Source organism: Mastomys coucha, unplaced genomic scaffold (assembly GCF_008632895.1).
Source record: "Mastomys coucha isolate ucsf_1 unplaced genomic scaffold, UCSF_Mcou_1 pScaffold23, whole genome shotgun sequence".
In the NCBI taxonomy this organism is placed as follows: Eukaryota; Metazoa; Chordata; class Mammalia; order Rodentia; family Muridae; genus Mastomys; species Mastomys coucha.
Window position 1 is genome coordinate 68,392,693 of NW_022196906.1, and position 20,127 is coordinate 68,412,819.

At 38.7% G+C, this 20,127-nt stretch overlaps 1 protein-coding gene across 1 annotated transcript in view; it reads right to left on the minus strand.

Moving 5' to 3' along the window:
* The window catches only part of Unc13c (unc-13 homolog C), a 465,433-nt gene that overhangs the window by 205,478 nt on the left and 239,828 nt on the right, over window positions 1-20,127 (minus strand). Inside the window, exons 11-13 of the mRNA XM_031344063.1 lie at window positions 12,840-13,009; window positions 8,373-8,488; window positions 6,731-6,894 (exon numbers count right to left, since the gene is read on the minus strand). Coding sequence (XP_031199923.1) covers window positions 6,731-6,894; window positions 8,373-8,488; window positions 12,840-13,009 — 450 coding nt within the window. The remainder of the gene's footprint in view (window positions 1-6,730; window positions 6,895-8,372; window positions 8,489-12,839; window positions 13,010-20,127) is intronic.

Genomic DNA, 20,127 nt, shown 5'->3' on the forward strand with positions numbered 1-20,127 from the left:
TTATTTAATACAGTGATTCCCTACACCCAGAAATGGACCAATGTTTGTTTTTTGTTTTTTCCCTAATGAAAACAAGGCAACAGGAGCCGGAGGCATTTACACAGTTACAGGGGACAAGATGAATGCTCAGTTTTCTTGATAGGACAGTTGATCATTACATCCAATCACTTCAGGAGCATTTGGCCATGGTAGGTGGTAGTAATGTTTTAATGCTGTGATGATGACGACACTCCATCATCGCTCTGCTGAGAGCACTGTTTTAAATCATCCAGAACATTAGGCAGGAATTCATTTCAAAGAACTGACAGAAATATCTAATTCTCTGATTACTATTGGAATGAGGTAATTTCTGGGGTCTGATGGGCTAGAGAGGCACAGGATTCATCCTCTAAATCTTCCAGAAGGCTCCAAAAAGTTTAGAAAAGAACTCAAATCCTACCAGCCCCAGAAGCAAGGAGTACCAATCAATGACTTCTGGCACCAAAGATCAACTTTTCCTAATTTCAAGGCAGCTGGCTAGACTAAGAAACACTCAGTGGTGGACTGTGTCTTAGGTCTTAAGTATTAGCTGGCCAACAGGAAGGGGGATGGCATGTCTGATGCTGCTCATTGTGTGTCTCTGCAGCAGAGAGTTAAGCCTAGCTATTTCCCAGCAGGGCTGTCCATCAGACTCTACTCCATGGTAACTGTCTCCAGAGGCAGGAATGTCTTTTCTCATTTACCACACCTACTCCCTCTATACACATCAAAGAGGATGCATCTAAAGTGCAGAATAGTTGTGTAATAGGGGATGGGCAATGGGCTGTGAAACTCATTAGAGGAAAGGGTGAGAGAAGGCTGGGAAAAGGCAGACTCCAGAGATACAGTCTGATATTTTATGTACTGCTTTTAGTACGATAAAGCTTTTGGGTTGTGGGTGATGGGAACTAAACATAGGTCCTTCACAGGAGCAGTTGGTGTTCTCACCCACTGAGACATCTTTCTAGTCACACCAAACTCAGAGCTGAGTAGAGGCAAGACTCATCCCTGTTCTGGAATAATAATGGCTATGGCCTAAAATCTGTCCCATATGAGGAAAGATATTTTTATGAGGAAATTGTTCCTTTGCATTGACAGCATAAGGAAGTAAGGTATTTGAGGGGTGCTAAGATAGATTGGCATTATCATGATTGACCCAATAGTAGCTTTTAAAACTGTTCTGGAGAGATCCTGCCACACTGAACATGCTGAGAACATAGCAAGAAGACAGTCTTCTATAAACAGGAAAATGCTCCTCACAAGACAACATTGACCTTGGATTTCACTGTCTTATTAACTTCTGGGAAATAAACTCCTGTTGTTTATAAGCCATCCAGTTTATGGCATTTGATTATAGTCACATTCATAGGTTAAAGGCATCCTGCTGAAGTCCATACACCTAGATGCCTAGGGAACATCTGCTGAACAAATGAATTATGCATTCTAGAATGCTGGGCCCAGTTCTGGACCTTGGTTTCTTATTCACTGCTGAGCCCTCTGTTCCTGCAACAGTTCACCTATCTTGCATACCCTGAAGAAAAGGTTAGATGTCAACAAGAAGTCAGTTGCCCAACATTCTCTTTAGGAGGCATGCGTGTGGCTTTAGCAGCTGAAATAGACCTGGTTTAAGATAATCTCCCAATAGTTCTGGTCTACAAATGAGTTTTTGATAGTGGGACAGAGGCACAAGTCCTTAGAGTCACAGCAAAAGGCTATGACCCAAAGCTTTTTCTCAGCTGGCATCACAGAGGAAGACTGGAGTTTAGCAGAATCCCACATTTTGAGCACAGCTTTGGCTTTCTTTTACAATGAATTAAAAACTCATTAATGAGTTAAGTATGTAACCAATTATGTAAATTTATGTAAATTTAAATTGTGTAAATTTGAATTATGTGAACTGGGGCATTGCCTCGGGTGGTAAAGTGCCTGATAGATAAGATAAGGATCTGAGTTCATAGCTCCAGAATTCACATTATGCCAGGTAGAACAGCACACGTCTGTAATCCTGGAAATGAGGAGGCTAAGAAGGCAGATTCCCTGAGTTCATTGGCCAGCCAGTGTGGACAACAGGCAAGCTCTAGTTTCAGAAAGAAACTTTGTCCCAAAATATATGGTAGACAGTGGCAGAGGAAGACACCTCGCAGAGACCATTGGCCTCCACATATATGGATACAGACATGCACATATACATGGGCTAATACATGCACTACATGTACCAATCATTTTAATACCTAAAATGAAATTCCGTTTATGTTCTCAGAGGTATTAGAACATCATAAGGAAAAAATTGTACACTTACACAAGTGAGAAATATCAAGGCAACTATTGTGATGTAAATAGTTAGTATGCCTGACCCCAAGAAGCAATCCACATGGAGGAATGTGCTCCTTGGACAGAGGGAACAGAACTTTGCTCCTACTACTGAAAGTTGGAAAGATCCTTCTGTTATGGATTGATGGCTGTACTTTCCACATGGGCACAGAGTCTTCAAGTTCCTGATTGTTAGCTTGTTTTGATAGAACTATAATCTCTGTTCCCATGAATGTTCTGGAGCAAAGGGTACAGTTTTATTTAACAGATGGGATGACAAACTGTCCCTGATAGCACATAGCCTGTGGTAAAGGGGAGTGTGTTTATAGTCAGCGGGATGTAGGATACAGGACTGGCAAGCTGAGTCTTAAAGCTTGGGTCATTTACCAGCAGAACAGAGTCTACTTTCTCTGTATTCGGAGAACCACTCAAGAGAAAAATCTAATGACACACTCAGAGTCTAATACCCAGCTCTTCTCACTTATCCATCAAGTCTAACCTCAAAAGAAACATGAATGCACCTAAGAGAAACCAATCAGTCCCCATTAGGAGGAAGATAATGAAGCAATAGAGGAATGTGGCTAAGCACGCAGTCCATACGTCTCGACAGAAACTCCAAGGAAAAGTCAGAAGAGTTAAGCCATTTTGTCCCTTTTCAAACCTGTGTGTGCACTACACCAACGGGATGTGCCTTCTTTAAAGCATGGCAGCTCAACTTCGTGATTTTTTAAACTTTCTAAAAAGTATGTATTTTCTATGCATGTGTGTTTTGCTTGCAGGTATGTATGTGTACCTTGTGTACGGAGGCCAGAAGAGAGTGGTAGATCCCTTGGAAGTAGAGTTGTAGACAGCTGTGAGTCGTCATGTGAGTGCTGAGAACTGGACCCAGGTCTTCTATAAAAGCAGTCAACACTTTTAACCCATTGAACTACCTATCTAGCCCCTAACTTTGTAAGTTTTAAATATTAAGAGGACAGAATTCTAAAATAAGGGTGAAACATATAGTTCTAGGTATTTGTTTGCTTGCTTGATCATTCATGATTTGCTGGTTTATTTTCTGATATGTTATTTATGTGTTTTTTTTTTCGCTTCAACTAAAGATTTCAAAACAATAGAGAAATACTGATTCACTCTTTCATACATGTAATTGTGAAGATAACTACATCCATAAACTGTCCTTTTCTAGTTGAGCTTTTATTTTATTTTGTCAACAATCTATTGGAAATTAACTTACATTTCTGCTACAGAAATAGCATTTTGGAAGCATGGGTAAACTAGCTCTAAAAAGTATTTTTTAACCCTCAGCAACACATGTCAGTATCTGAAAGTTTATTTTCAATTATAAAGAATCAGTGTGGTATGCACTGAATTTCAATACAACTTACAGAGTGACGGAGCCACAAATATCAATTTCATTGAATTCATCTTTTCCCCTTTATTTGCTTTTGGCAATTGAAGATCTCCAACACCCAGAGATAGGTCAGGAGAAAGTGAGGTTCAAAAATAATGTCAGTAGAAACCTCTACTTCTGGTTCCTTCTATTGCAAATATGTATTGAGCTTCTAGTGTGCATCCAGAACTTCCAATCCAGTGAAGTAAAAGTGATGATTCAAGATTTCCATCTGTGTCACTTTATTTAGAATTCAAGTCATATCTAAGTTGTTCACTATGCTATATTTCTTAAATATAAGTACAGTTTTTAACTGTGATGACATATTGACATACAATTAGAGGCCTGTATCTGTCTATAAAACCAATTAATTTTAGCACCAGTCACGCAGATCAGTAATATGAGCAAGCAAAGAGTCTATACTTTAGGAATTATTAGATTGTCAAGCAATACATTTCTTTCTTCTGTCATGGTAATGGCAAATTTTGTATTGCCAAAGCAAAATCTGTCCTGGACAATATTAATGAGGAAAAGTGTGCAGTAGGCATCTCCTCTCACATATAGTTTTTAAATGAGCTGGAAAAAGGCTTAGTCAGTAAAGGCACTGGCTGACAAACTCAGTAATATGCTTGATCCCCAAGACCACATGGTGGAAGGAGAGAACTGACTACAGCAAATTGTCCTCTGATCTTAATACATTTGTCGTAGTCTACAGCCCTCTAGTCAACTCTGAACATAGAAAGTTTGAGTAGGAGCTGGGAGAGATGTTCAGTGGTTAGGAGCACTCATTGTTCTTGCAGAGGACCTGGGTTCAGTTCTCAGCACCCGTATGGTGACTCACAACCATCTGTAACTCCAGTTCTAAGGGATCTGACCATCTCTTCTGGCTTCTGTGGACTCCTACACCCATATAGTGTATATAAACTCACTGAGTTACACACACATATGTAGAAATTAAAAAAAACAAACACAAAACCAGAAAGGCTTTAAATACCATGGCATGGAGTAAAACAAATGTCAAAGTTACTGACTCTCTCACAGTTGCCAGAGTGCAGAATAGATTACCCTGAGAGTGAGTCTCTGCTGCAAGATGTGGGCAGGAGAGGTGGGTGGCCATCAGTCAGAGAGATAAAACCTGAGTTTCTAGATTGTGGAGGAAGTCTCTATTTTGTGACCTCTGTGACTTCTTGTATGTCTAAAAGTGTGATCATTATTATTCAGCACCCGGGCATTATATAAATTGGAAAGAAATAGCATTTATCAGTGTGTATGTTCATGCAAGTGTATGTAGGTGACAATGTCCATGCATGTAGAGGCTAGAGATAGATGTCTGGTATGTCCTACAATACCCCTCCACTTTAGTTTTTGAGACAGGGCCTTTCACTAAACTGGAACTCTCAAGTTGACTGGCTGGCCACCGAGTCCCAGACATTGTTTTGTCTCCACTTTCCCCACACTAGGGTTACAGCTGCTATACAGAGCCATCATGCCTATTAGCTCTTTAATGTGGTTGCTGGAGATTTGGAGCCAGGCACCTATACATGTGCAGCAATACTTTAGCTACTAGGTCATCTTCCCAGCCTCGATATTTCAGTATTTTAAACATGCATTCATTCTTAAATAGCTCTTCTAGTACCATGGCTGAATGCTATAGTTCAGTGAAGGACATTGGTTTTGCTTCAAATTACATACAATGGTTAGTTTTGTTAACTTAAACTAACCTAGAATCACCTGAAAAGAGAGTCTCAGTAAGGTTCTGTAGACGGTGGGATTGGTCTGTAGAAAACTGTCTTAATTTAACTAATGTGAAAAGACCCAGTCCACTATGAGTGGTGCCATGTCCTAGGCAGGGGCTTTTGAACTATGTAGGACTGAGGGATCAAGCTGAGTAGAAGCAAGTGAGCATACATGCCTCCATTCTGTCTCTGCTCTTAACTGTGGCTGTTACCTGTCACCTTAAACTCTGGCTGCCTTGACTTTCTTGTAGGACAGAAATCTGAATTTGTGAGCTAAATTAAACCCTTTCTCCCTTGAGCTGCTTTCTTATCAGAGTATTTTATCACAACAGCAGAAATGAAATTAGGAGAAAATCGATCGTTTCTATAAATAGAATTGATTGATTATCCAGGGCCTCATCCATTTATTTTACATGAGAATATGACCTTGGTGCTAATATTTGCATTTATATTAGCATATGCCTATAAACACTATGCTATTATACATTGTACGTAGATGATAATCTAAACATACAAACACAGAGCAGGCATGAAAAGTATCCACCATGGAGAATAAGAGGTCCAATTCTAAGTCCTAGTGATCTACCTGTTAGGGTCAGGTGTCTGTGGAAACTGACTCATTATCCTAGTCATGCAGCAGTGGGGTCTCTTAAAACTACAAACATCTTTGCTTTATTCATAACAGCAATACTATACACACAGAAGGAAGAACTCAGCCTTTTCTAAGAGGCTACAAGGACTGCTTATGTTTCAGATGTTGACAACTGGGTAATCATAATAGTAGGCATGCCAAGGCTTTACTCTCCTCAGATACCAAAAGGACATTCACACATTACATCAGACTGTGGGGCCCTGTTCTCAGAATATCTGAATCAGTGGATCTGTTTCAGGTGGGAATTTCTAAGTCTCCCATGCTACTGATGCTAGTAAAGGCTTCCCATTCCCAACGTGGACCAAAGGCAGGAGGGTAGTAATGGTGAGTTCTCTGATACTTAGTATCTTATTGCTGCATTTGGTAATATATGCACATTGTAAAGGAATTGTTTTTGATGGATTTCACTTGGGCTAGAAGAAGTGAGATGAGGTCCAGGAAAATGGCCCCAGGAAGAGTGCTTTCCAACAGGCATGTGCACACACACACACACACACACACACACACACACACATGAGTAAATAAATAAATGTAAAAAGATAAAGGCTTGATATAAAGGTTTCCTTTTCTTTCCATTGGATTTTAACTGAGATTTATGACACTCCAGCACCCTACAGTACTTACGTCATAGCTTGATAAATGGACTCAACCCCATAGCGTATGGCAAATTCATCCACTATTTCTTGAGAAGCATCGTCAAAGAAAACCTTCCAGGCTTCATCGCCTTTGACCTCTGGTATTTTCACGATGCCATTAGACTTCACTTCCGTCAGGTAATGGAACAGGTTCTGAAAGCAAACAGTCCACAGTTGCTCAGAGACTCCTCAGGACAGGGTAGGAATATTTAACTATGCTTTTCTATAGAATATTCATGTATTAGCATCATGTCTACATCGCCAGCCTCTGAATGCAACAGAAATATCTCAGATTGTATCAAACTGAATTTATTATGGGAAATTGGCCTTTGCTTCTGTCTGGGAGTCTGCAAAATCAATAATTCATTTGTTTGTACATACCCAGCCCAGCCATTTCTAAGAGGAAGCAAGGTAGTAACCTTGGTAGCACACTTCTTTGCCCACTGAGCTATCTCTCCAGTCCTAGAAAGATCAGCATTAAGAATGCATCTTCTCTGCTAGGGTTCCAAGAACAGAGAGATCCTGGCTAAACCTGTGCTAAGAATTGCTTTTCATTAGTCAGAAAACAGAATGCTGTTTATTGACATAATGCCTCAGTTCATCAGTCATAAAATTAATCATAAATTCTATAACTACTTACTGTGTGAACAACTGAAACACCTTTCCTCCCTCTTTGGTAAAATGATGTGCACAACTTTACACATGTCAAGTGTCTAGAGGTATGGATTTTTATAAATGTATTTAGAAAAATTAACTTGTTAAAAAAAAAAAAGCAATGGTATTGTATCAGTTAGCTTAGTGTCACCATGACACAATGTAGAATCTCCTGGGATGAGACACGCAGGGAGGGATTGTATAGGCCATGTCGCTATCTGGGCACATTTGTGGGGGACTGTCTTAACTGGCGGCCTTGAGGAGGGAAGAGCCACTTGAATGTGAGCAGCATCATTTCACAGGCTGGACCCTCGGCTGAAAACACTAAGCAGAAGCAGAAATGCGTTTGTTCTCTCTCCTCTTGACCCTGGATACGAGCTACTGCATCAAGTTCCCACCTCCTTGACTTCCTGGCACTGATCAATTGTAACATGGAATTATGAGCCAAAAAATAGTTTTCTCTCTCCTAAGTGGCCTTTTGTCAGGCATTTTGTTATCACAGCCACAGGTTCGGAACTAGGTGAGCCATCTTACTGATGTCTATCCTATTGGGAAACTGCTCTGTCTTTCACTTTATCCATCTCATCCTTATGGGTATTTGAAATAGTGTAATTTTCATACAAGAAGGTCTTAGTGACACTTCTTACCTCCCCAGTGCAGAGCTTGAGGTGGCCCAGGGCAGGTAGTCAGTGCATATACACCAAAGAAGAGACAGGAAACTGGAAGGCTGGTCCTCCATCTCCTGCCTTGAGTGCTCGTTCTGAATTCCCACTAAAGGGCCAGTCTTCCACTGGGTTTTCCCACCTCAGCATACTACCCATTACCACAGGCTCAGCAAGCCTTGGCTCCCACAGGCACAGAACACCACAAACCCAAGTCCATGATTTTTCAAAATCCAATGCTTGTTTTGCAATTCATAATATCCCTGTCCCTCTGCACCAAGTCTTACTTTCAGTGAAATTTGTTTTGTCATTTACCTCATGCAAGCAAGTGTATTGTATATGGTATGGTGCAACCTTCTCTTCTCCTTTTATTTCCACATTGATTTTTAGTCGGATGGCCCCAGACACAGCTGACTTATCTGTCCGTTTCTCTGAGGAAAGCAAAATGTTCTTGGTCAGTTATTTTAACAGGAGCATTTTTTTTTTCGGTTTTTTGAGACAGGATTTCTCTGTGTAGCCCTGGCTGTCCTGGAACTCATTTTGTAGACCAGGCTGGCCTCGAGCTCAGAAATCCACCTGCCTCTCTGCCTCCCAAGTGCTGGGATTAAAGGCATGTGCCACCACTGCCCAGCAGCATAATTTTAATTCAAGTTCCCCAATATACCAACTCACCACAACCTGCACTGGGTCCACCCAAGACTGGGCCGTTTAGCAATCAGTCATGCAAAGGAGAGGGGCTCACCCCTACCTTTTATTAGTGAACTATTGGCTATTGAGAGACTCTGAGAGAGAGGGGAACCACTGTCTCTAGTTTTGTACTCACTGCAGAGCCCTGCAAAGGCTAGAGCCCAAAACATAATAAGCACATGAACTGTTCTGATTAATCTCAGTGAGTCACAAAACAAAACAGACATGAACACGAAAGAGAGATTTGTGTGTGTGAGTTCATGTTGACAGGGATGAAAAGCTGGCAGGTAAAAGTAGTCTGTAAGTTTTACATACATGTGCAAAATTGTTTAAAAACACATTTATGGGTTAGAGAAGTGGTTGGGTAGTTAAGAACACTTGCTGTTCTTGCAGAGGATCTGGGTTTAGTTTCCATTGCCCACATGAAAACTAAACTTTAACTCCATCTTTAACTCCAGTTTCAGGACATTCAGTGCCCTCTTCTTGCTTCCACGGGTACCACGCACATTCTATGCCTGCATATGTAGATGAAATACTCATATACATAAAATAAAAATAATGAGTCTTTAAAAACAAAATTATTTATGAAACAAATTAATTAATTATTATAAATAATATATTTATATATTACTTATATATGTTCATTACATATATTTCTTATATATAATATAAAACATGATACAAAACATATGATGATGATAACATATGATATAAAAATATTATATTATATGTTTATGTTATATATAAATACAATTTTAAAACAAATTTATTAATGAAAAAATATAAATTAGCTAAATACATGTATACACATAAACATGATTACACACATGCATACAGACATATATATACATATGCATACATATACATCTGTACATACTTTCACAGATGCATACCAACATATGCATTCATGCACACACACATATACGCATACACACACACTGAGGCTTTTCTAGGAAACATCTCCTTTTTCTATGTCATGTGACTAAGTAACCATGAGCCCCACAGACAACTCTCGCCCATTGTGCTATTGTAATTGTTAAATTGCCTGTAGAGGGTTCAGACAGAAGATCAAAGAACCCCCTGCCCTCATACAATAAAGTTAAATTCATCGTGTGGCAATTACAAGCAAGTTAATCGGAGCATAAAATTCACGAGGAAAGTGTTTCATTTGAAAATTTCTTCTCAGCATCTTCTTGCTCTTTTTGTACTTCAAAAGATGAACCAAATTCTGGTTAGTAGCAAGATGAAAGCAGTTTTCATATAGTCTATCTACAGCTTGTGCTTATTTATAAATGTCATATTAATTATTTGGATGGAATTAAAATACAATCAGTTTATTCAACAATTTGATTTGAGTAGGGGGGAACAATCCATACCTATCAGAATTTTGAGAGGAACAGAGTTACAATATTCCTAGAATATGAATATGGATTGGGAACCCAAGATTGATACCCAATTTACAGAGTAGATGCATGGAAGAAAGGTCACATTTATAAGGAAAAAAATAGTAACTAAATAAAACAATAGTTTACTGCTGAAGACTTCTTTAATTAGCCTGTTTCCTAAACATATCTGTGTCATTTTCTTTTTAAAAATTATTTTATGTATATAAGTATACTGTAGCTGTCTTCAGATATACCAGAAGAGGACAGGCTGTGAGCCACCATGTAGTTGCTAAGAATTGAACTCAGGCCCTCTGGAAGAGCAGTCAGTGCTCTTAACTGCTGACTCATCTCTCTAGCCTTACATCTCTGTTTTTAGTCACATAGGATTATGAAGGTTGCCTTTGCTGTGTGGGATCCCTCTTGACTTTCTCCTCCTTGCTGTCTAGCAGGAATGAGTTATGAAAAGTCTTTCTTTAGCAGTACAGAATCATTAGCATTTTTCCCACTTGCTAGGACATCCCACCTGATCCTGTTGTTTTGTTCAGTACCAGGGCCTCATACTTGTGAGGGAAGAGCTCTACCACTAAGCTACATCCCCAGCCAATCTCTCACATCTTAATTTGAGACAGGTCCTTGCAAAATTAGTCAAGTAGGCCTTGGTCTGGTGATCCTCTTGCCCCTGTCTTCTGAGGAAATAAAATGACAGTCTTGCTCTTAACACATACAGAGTTCTAGGTTAGCAGTAAGTCAAATAGAAAGCCTGAGTTGCTAACCACCCCTTTCAAGAGCTGACAGGAAGCTTAGAGCTTAGGCTATCCCCCAAATCCAGGAGCCACTGACTCTGCCTGACCACACAGGGCTTTGGAGCAAGCATTGCTTTGTGTGGTGGGGTGAATTCCAAGTGAAGAGAAAGGAGAGAATTTACACAAAGGATATAGTGAATTTTTTGTGAGGGTTAAATATACTTAGGAATTTTATACAGAGCTAAGAAATGCAAACTAATCTCATCCCTTTCCTCCTTCTTTTCCTGTCCTTCTCCCTCCTCTTTTTCTCCCTGAAGGCAAACACCAGAATGGAAGAATCCCTTGAACAGCTGAAAGTGCTGGAGAAAAAGCTTTCTATATACCACCACAGCACATGCTTCTTTCACAGTTTAAAGAGTAGTTTCATATCAAAGATGGGCAGTCATTTAACCAAATATCACAGCTAAGTTTCCCAGCAAACTGCCTATACCCAAGTATGTATCATCCAAAGAATAAAACACATAAATTTCTGTCTGATATATAACTTTACACTTTAGCTCAACACAATGGTATGCAATTACATAAAAAAAAAACATACAAAAGTAAGACTCTAATTAAAATGATTTTTGAGTATTGCATAGGAAATTGAAGTTTTCTTCCTTTTACACCTCGGGTTCATACATAAAGTTATTTAATAATTTAAAAAGATGTGGGAGTTTTAACTTAGTTTCCAGTTTAGATTCCAATAAGGAGAAGTACCAATGTTCTTTAATTAAGATTCTTCAACTATTTTCAGTAATGAGCTCCCAGTGTAGCTGAATCATCTATGTTTAGATTAAGTTAAATTTCCTGTTTAAGTTGTTATATAATTTAGAGTTTTATTAACTTAATGAGACTTTATTTTGACAACTCTCATATTACTAAAGTTTGTGGAATTTTTTAAGCCAATATTTTGTATGTAGATGTAGTATATTGTGAACCTAAGTGATTGATAATTCTTTGTAACTCTGGAGCTATGTCAGCTTCTGTTGGACTCGTGACCAGCCAGTCCTCAAATATTTAATTTACCTTTTCCCAGAATACCATTAAGCAATCTTTGGATCATATCTTTTATGGAATCTGAGATAACTATAGATTGGTACTATTATTAAGTCACCAGTACCGACCCAAGGTTATTCTTCAATTCAAGTAAAAGAAAATTCAAAAATCTTAGTCTTGTTTCTATAATAAATTTCATTTAAATGTCATGTCAGCTAAACTGATTGATAACTTCATGTTAAAGGCACATCAATCCTTCTTGGCTTTGCTAATGAATGCCCAATTTTATATCACCATTTGAAAGAAATTCCAACTTCATAAAATTTTTTTCTTTTGAATTTATTTTTAAATATTTATTTTTAATTTATGTGCACTTGTCTGTGTGAATGTGTGCCATGCAGGTGTGGTTGTCTATGGAGTTCAGAAAAGGGCATCGCAGCCCTAAAGCTAGAGTGACAGGTAGTTTTGAGCCACTTGACATAGGAACTAAAGCTGGGTCCTATGGAAGGGTAAATAATGCTGTTAACTGGTGGTCTACCTCTCCAGCCCTCCAACTACATATTTACTGATAAATTTTCATTAAAGAACAAAATATGATAAATTAAAAAAACAGTCCCAAATTCTCCAAACATTAGACAAGTATCTTTGAAACTGTATGTTGTGAATCTAAAAATCAATAGTGGTGTAAAATTTTCTCTGAGAAGATTTTCATTTGATTCTTTGAGGTTTTAATTTTTACCTTGGATTTAATTTTTTTCAATAATACTACATTTTGATTGATAATTAATGCTAATGAAAGTAACCCAACTAAGAGGTCAACAGAGTGACTTTCAAAGGAATTCAATTTTTAACTATAAGAGAATATAATCCATGCTACAGATACTCTTGATTTTTAACTCATTTTTAAGTGGGTATAAAAAATTAATCACCTAAGTTGTACCAGACATCCATCTCGCCACTCAGAGTTCTGACTTCCACAATTGTCTGTCCCAGAAAGTCATCCGACTCCTTCTTGAAGTGCTGCTTAACTCTGGATTTAATGTCGTCATCTTCATCCCATACTCTGACCTTGATTCGATCTGTTGAGTTATGGCACTCACTGAAAATAAATGTGCACAGGTCAGTGACTACTGCTATAGCAATAAAGGGCACATGGTGCTGGAAGCTGACTGGAAGCCTGACTAATTTATAAAGAGATATCCATTGAGTTATAAATGAAGACTCCCCTTCCAGCCATGGGTATCGCAGATACCTAATGCAGGTAGATGGGAGAAAAGTGTGATTACCTAAACAACAGGCAAATTTCTATCCTGTTCCAGTCTATTGCCTGTAGCTGAGACAGCAGAGTTAAGCACGCAGCAAAGACCTTGGTTTAGGTATTTCCATGTTTTCTATTTGCAACATTTTTTTTTTGGACAATATATCTACACCCTAGAGAGTCCACACTAGAACCATAAACTTGATTACCACAGATGTTCAGAAAGTGATCAGAGTATGAAATAATGGCAGGGTTCTAGGCAAGTACATGACTGATCACTTAGGTTCTGTTTTTTGTGATAAAAAACAAAAAAAACCAAAAAACAAAAAACAAACAAACAAAAAAACAAAAAACAAAACAAAAAAACCCCTAAGATAAATTACAAGGAGGAATGATAAACTTTGGGCTGCTGGCTTCATGGGTTCCAGTCTTTGGTGGGTCCAGTCCATTGCTTTGAGCCTGCTGGGTATCACTCTGTGGAAGATGTAGGACAGGGGTACTCAGTTAAGAGAGGCTGAGCATCACTCTGTGGAGGATGCAGGATAAGGGTACTCAGTTAAGAGAAGATGAGCTTTATTCTGTGCAGGATGTAGGACAGGGATACTAAGTTAAGAGGTGTTAGGAAGCAGAGGCAGAGAGAAGATAGAAAAGAAGAGAGAAAATGGCAGAGAGAGTGAGTTAGGGGACAAGATCTAGCTTCTAAAGGTATGGCTTCATTGGGTAGTTTCCACCCAGGCCTTACATTCTATTAAGAACAGTCCCTTCAGCTATGAGCTCACTGATAATCTGATAATACTACTGTTCCCCTGATCCAATTGCTTCCCAATAAAGCCGCTGGCTGGAGATCAAGTCCCCATGGGCCACAAACTTTCTCAGTGACATACCTCATAGCCAAACCACAGCACCCACTATATACAAAAGATAGTGTGAAATCAAACTTGATTTTAAAAATCCCTGTGATGTAAGAACAGCCTGTATGTTTTAGTCTGTCACTGATATCTCTATTTCCTCTGTGACCTTTTGTTAATGAAAGCTACTCGGTGTTGTCCACAGGTGTGCGATTGATCTTTCCCAACTGTATTTTGTGAACTTTCCTCCCATGCTTCTCTGTCTGTGACTGACCATTCTTTGAGAATCAGCTAGTCACTTGCTCTGGATCCCTTTGCCTAGAGCTTGTTAAGTGAGGTAGCAGGTATAACCCTGTGCTTCTTGACTCTCAGTATCTAGTCCCTCTTGTATAGGAACTTTTAACTTGGGGTTTATAGGCGAGTTCTGGGCATCACTGATTTTATATTTGAAAAAAAAAGAAACTATTTCAATTTTCCCCTTAATTTTGCAACAAATCACAGCAGTATTTTGTCACTAATAAAATGACTGGCATTTATATATAACATTCGAAGTGTAAGGAAACTTGAAATATTACTTCAATTTATACTATACTAAAACCGTAGTTCAATATAATTGATCTATTTTTCTGTTTCTATATTTTATTTAATGCATTAAATATTCACTTAACTTAGGAAGGCATCCATGTCTTTACTAGACTACAAAATTAGCCCTGGGGCAACATTTACTTAACAGTTCCTGACAGTGTCATGTGCTTCCTTTTAAAATTTTATTTATTTATTTATTTATTTATTTATTTACTTATATCTTTGAGACAAATCCATACAATGCAAAGTAAGAGAAATGTTTGGGGTATGGCATGCCTCATGATTTTGACTTAATATAGGTAGTTTCAGATCAGAATACTACAGTAAAAAGTGAGGTATTGGAGATTGTTATAAACTTTGAATATGATTAGCATTTGGTCTTCTAGGCCAGATACTTAGGTGTCTTTTGTGGACAGAACATTGTACATGAATTAAAATGGTTCATTGGTACTTAGCCCAACTCAGTTCTTAAGTCTTTTGCATAAAAATATTCTCTTTTGCATGTTTTATTATGCAGTAAAAATTTTTTTAGATACCAAGTTATAGGTTAGCTGCATATCTAGGAAGAGTTGTTTTGGTTTTTGTTTGCTTCTTTGTTTTTATGAAGCTGCTACCCAGAAATTTACCAAAGGAAAACCTCTCTTAAACTTTGAGAAATGACATCACCCACATAAAGACCATTTAGGATGGAGGCATCACCTATACTCTCAGCACATGAACGGGCTGGCAAGAGGACTGAATTTAAGGGCAGTGTTTTGTCTATGTAGGCAGACCCTGTCTAAAAACAGATAGATAGATAGATAGATAGATAGATAGATAGATAGATAGATAGATAGATGACAGACAGGTAGAAGAAAGGAAGGAAGGAAGGAAGAAAGAAAGGAAGAAAGTAAGAAAGAGAGAAAGTAAAGAAGGAGCTGGGGAAATGGCCTGGCAGTGAAGAATGCTTGTAGCTCTTGCAGAGGACCAGGTTTAATTGCCAGTCTCCAACAGGGCAGTTCACAGATGTCCAGTTATAGGAAGCCTAATGCCCTTTTCTGGTCTCTGTGGGCACTTCACTTGCATGGTCCACATGCTGGGAAACACTCATTCACATAAAATAAATAAAAATAAAAAAATAAAATAAGGAAAACAATGCCCCCCAAACAAACTATGTGTCAAATATTTGAATCAGATAATTGGTGTCTGCATTTGAATTGCCCACATTCTTGTTAAGTCTACTACTAGGTTGAGGAGATAGGCTTCAGGAGTTTGATTGTAGAGTTGTATTATCAGAGACTCCACTTCCTAAAGTATACAATAAGCCTCTTATTTGTTCTTTATATTACCTTATAACATTTTACTTATTTTAAAGTACATCTAATTACTCAATATATAGATTAATCTATGTGTTAATTTAGGTATATAATGGATAATTTTATATGAAAATAGTTTATTTATTTTAATAGGGTTGAGAACTAACTTCTTCCTATCTGAGTCAAGTTCTGTGAATCTTTTATCTAGGAACTGAGGTTGATAGAAACCATCCCAGCAGGTATTTATAGAAACACTGAGAAAATATTATATAACTATTACCAGAGTGCTGGGCAGGGTTTGATTTATATTAATTATTATTATATATGTCTCCACACATTATTTTAAATTTACAGCATGTTTGTTCAGGAAATATATTTTTGACCCTCTTCAGCAATCACAATAAATATTCATTAAATCTATGACATTTCACAGAGTAAAATCCCTTTAGAATACCCTAAGTAAACACGATTTTTCATTATTCTTAGAAATATATGCATAAAAATATAGATCTGAGAGAGATTTTACTAGTAAGATGTGGTAGAGATAACAGGAAGGGAAAATGAATCCACTTTGCTGCGCTGCTGGTGGGTAAGAAAGCTGTGAATTAACCAAGGAGGACAGCCCTGAGACAGGAGTGACAGCAGCGTCCCTTCCTGTCTGGTGTCTGGACACCAGTGTATGATGATTTGCTCAGAATTCACATTAAAGTTTGCTAAGATATTAATGCCTTTGCTATCTATAAGCAAGATGTCTATGTAGAAAAACAAAAACACAGGGACCAATGCATGTGCATGGGTCGTAGAAAATGATATGTAGTGTGCATATGTAGAAAAAAATGATGCTATAAACTCCACACTGACATCACTGTAAAAGCATATGGATGTCTTTCTGATAAAGCACATCACTAGTATTCATGTCAGGAAATGGAGATCTGAGATTTTTTTTTCCACCTGCAAACAGCAGGGGCGGTAAACAGGATTCTGTAGATAATGAAGACTGGTAAATATTTCTATTCCTTCACAGTGACACTATCCCATCTCATCCTGATGGTTTAGCTTTTGTTACAAAACTATAGCAAGACTTTTTCAACCATTAAAGATAGGAATAAGATACTTGTCTGTAAGCTAACCATCAGAATGAGAGGCTGGCAGAAGGACTGGAGGAGTGGAGGGGAATTGCAACCCCATTGGAAGAACAACATGAGCTAGTCAGACCACCCAGTTCTCCCAGAGACTAGACTACCAACCAAGGAGTGTACCCGGAGGGATCCATAACTCCAGATACTTATGTAGCACAGGATGGCCTTGCCTGACAGCAATGGGAAGGGAGGCCTTTGGTTTGATGCCCTAGCATAGGGCACCGCTGGAGCAGTGGGGCAGAAGAGGATGGGTATGTGAGCACTCTCATATAGGCAAAGGAGAGAGGGGAGGGCAGATATGGCATGGGGGGGTTGGTAGAGGGGTAACCGGGAAGTGGGATATCATTTGAGATGTAAACAAATGGAATGATTAATAAAAAAAAAGATACTTGTCCATAGAAACAGAAGTAGTGATTATATATAGATATACATTATAATGCATATTTCTATACAGCTAAGACATGTGCAGACATACTTTATAATCACATATGAATGCACATACACATTAGTGCAGTGAGATTAAGAAGAGACAAAACTTCCATTAGACTCTCTATTTCTAACTTTTTTGGGGAAGCTGGGGTTCCAGGTTGGAAGTACAGTCACTAGATGACTGCCCACATCTCCACTGTGATGTTTCTTTATTCTTTGCCTTGGAGAATTTGCTTTTGTGTTGACATGAAGTTTAAAATATCCTCAACCCATGCATTCATCCATCCACCCAGCCAGACCCTTATTAGTCAGTAATTTTGCATCTATTAATGTGACAGATACAGTTGAGTCTTAGTGAGATTATATGACCCCACCTGAACAAACCCTCCCTGCTTAGTGTCGAGGCAAACGTGCTATTAATGGGTTCTGCATAAATAAAAGGAGTCAGTGTGGAGCCTCCTTGTGATTCTGCAGAGAACAGCCAGGGTCTCTCTGCACATCTCAGTGATTCTGTTTCCCGTTCGTCGTCATATGTGAGAAGTCTTTTAGACTTGCAGAGAAGCTGCAGTGCTGACAGAGAGCTTGTGTATTGTTCCTCCCAGAATCCCTTCTGCTTTACATCCAACATTACATTCTCACAGCTAGCATACATTCCCCACATTTTTCTCATTAACTCTGGCCAGCACCACACTTTTTTCTGAGATCTATTTCATTTTTTATAAATTTTTTTTTGCAACTGACTTGAACCTTGTTTTATGCTTATGGCTTTATCCTTCATTTTAAAAAACATCCTGTCAAACATTTTTAATGCTATTTGGATGGTCTCTCTTTATTATTTATTATTTCACTATACCGGACTACATAAGGCCATTCTCATATAAGTGCATATAAAGTATGTTGAGCACATTGCCCTCTCATTCCCCATGCTGACATTCCCTTCTTACCCTGCTCCTCCCATTTGCTCCTCTAAATAGTCTCGCTTCTTTCTTCATGTCATATACACATACATATATACAAAATCTAGAAACCACACAGGAGCGAAAACATGCAGTTAGAATTGCTAGTTTGATGTCTGTGGTGTTTCACACTGGATTTCACACTTTTTTTAAAATCAATTCCATTATTTTGCACTTATCTACCACATACACAAACCAGCAACAGAATTAAAGCCAGAAAAACAATTAGCTTTCTATTCTGTTTCATGACTCACATGTTTGTTCCAAGATGGTTATTTTAAAGCATGAAGGAGCTACGGGCAATAAACCTAAAATGTGTAGTTAACCTTGTAGAAGAGATGACAGGACAGAGCTTGAAGATTTTAATCACCATGAGACAGAGAGCCAAGGTCTTTGGAGGCACCAGAGCAGAAGAGCTGGCCCAGATGTGCTTGGTATTCTGATGACATACCAATTGAGACATTCGAAATAGCTTAAGATGTATTATGTTTTTAGAAATGATTTCACTTTCAAACATGTTCTAGCAGATCAGCACATAGATCACTCACATTAGAGACAGCCAGACTATGGGAAGGAGTAGACTGAGAGAGGTTCCCTCTGCCTGCATCCTGCCACATAACTTGACTGAGACCATTGCAATATGGAGCACTGTAAGACTGAGCAAACCTGGCTGCTCAGTTATTCATGGGTGTGCACACGTGTATGTGTGTGTGCGTGTGTGTGCATGTGTGTGCATGTGTGTGTATGTGCGTGTGTGTGCATGTGTGTGCATGTGTGTGTGTGTGTGTGTGTGTGTGTGTGTGTGTATGTGTGTAAGAGCAGAAGATTCTAAGTACAACTTCAGAGATCAAGTGCTGCCCCAGGACATTTTTAGCACCTTCCTTCCTCCGGTTCCTTAGGTCTCTTACTGACAGTGATGAAATGTTTAGTGGAAAAGATCAGATTAAAAGTAATTCATTCTCATCCTTCACCTGAGGCTGCTGAGCATCAGGTAGAAGAGGAATTAAGACAGTGAGCTCAATAGCGAAGAGGTACAATTTTTAGGCTCATGTAATTACATTCTTATAAAATGATCTTGGAGCCCATTTCCTGGAAGCATGATAAAATTTTCAGGAAATAGAATGTGCCTCTGGTTTGTTTGGCATGGGCTGCAGGTAAAGTGATCCTGAGTTGCTGAACTCACAGCAACAGGAAGACCACAGACAGACCTGTACTTCTTGGGATGAGCCCCATTCTTTTGCTGTCTCTTGACACAATCCTGTCCAAAGGAGCAGAGAGTCTATGCAGACACATAGTATACCTCAGGATCTAGAGGAGAATGGATGGAGTGAATTCCCCAGGAAAGAAATGCCAAGGCTGCTGAATTGCTTGACTAAGAAACTTCTTCAGCTATATGATGGAAAAAGTATGCATGTATTTGTTCAGCAGAATTCTTTGCTGTGAGGCAACATGTGTGATTATTGCCAGTCTTACTTTTTTTTTATTAGATATTTTCTTTATTTACATGTAAATTTCTCCTTTCACAGTTTCCCCTCCAAGAAACAAAGAAACAAACAGAAACAACAAAAACAAACCCCTGTTCCCTCCCCCCTCTCCCTTCTTACCATTCCACCCTCTCCCACTTATTGGCCCTGGCATTCCCCTACACTGGGGGACAGAACCTTCACAGGGCCGAGGTCCTCTCCTCCCATTTGGTGAGAAGGTTTG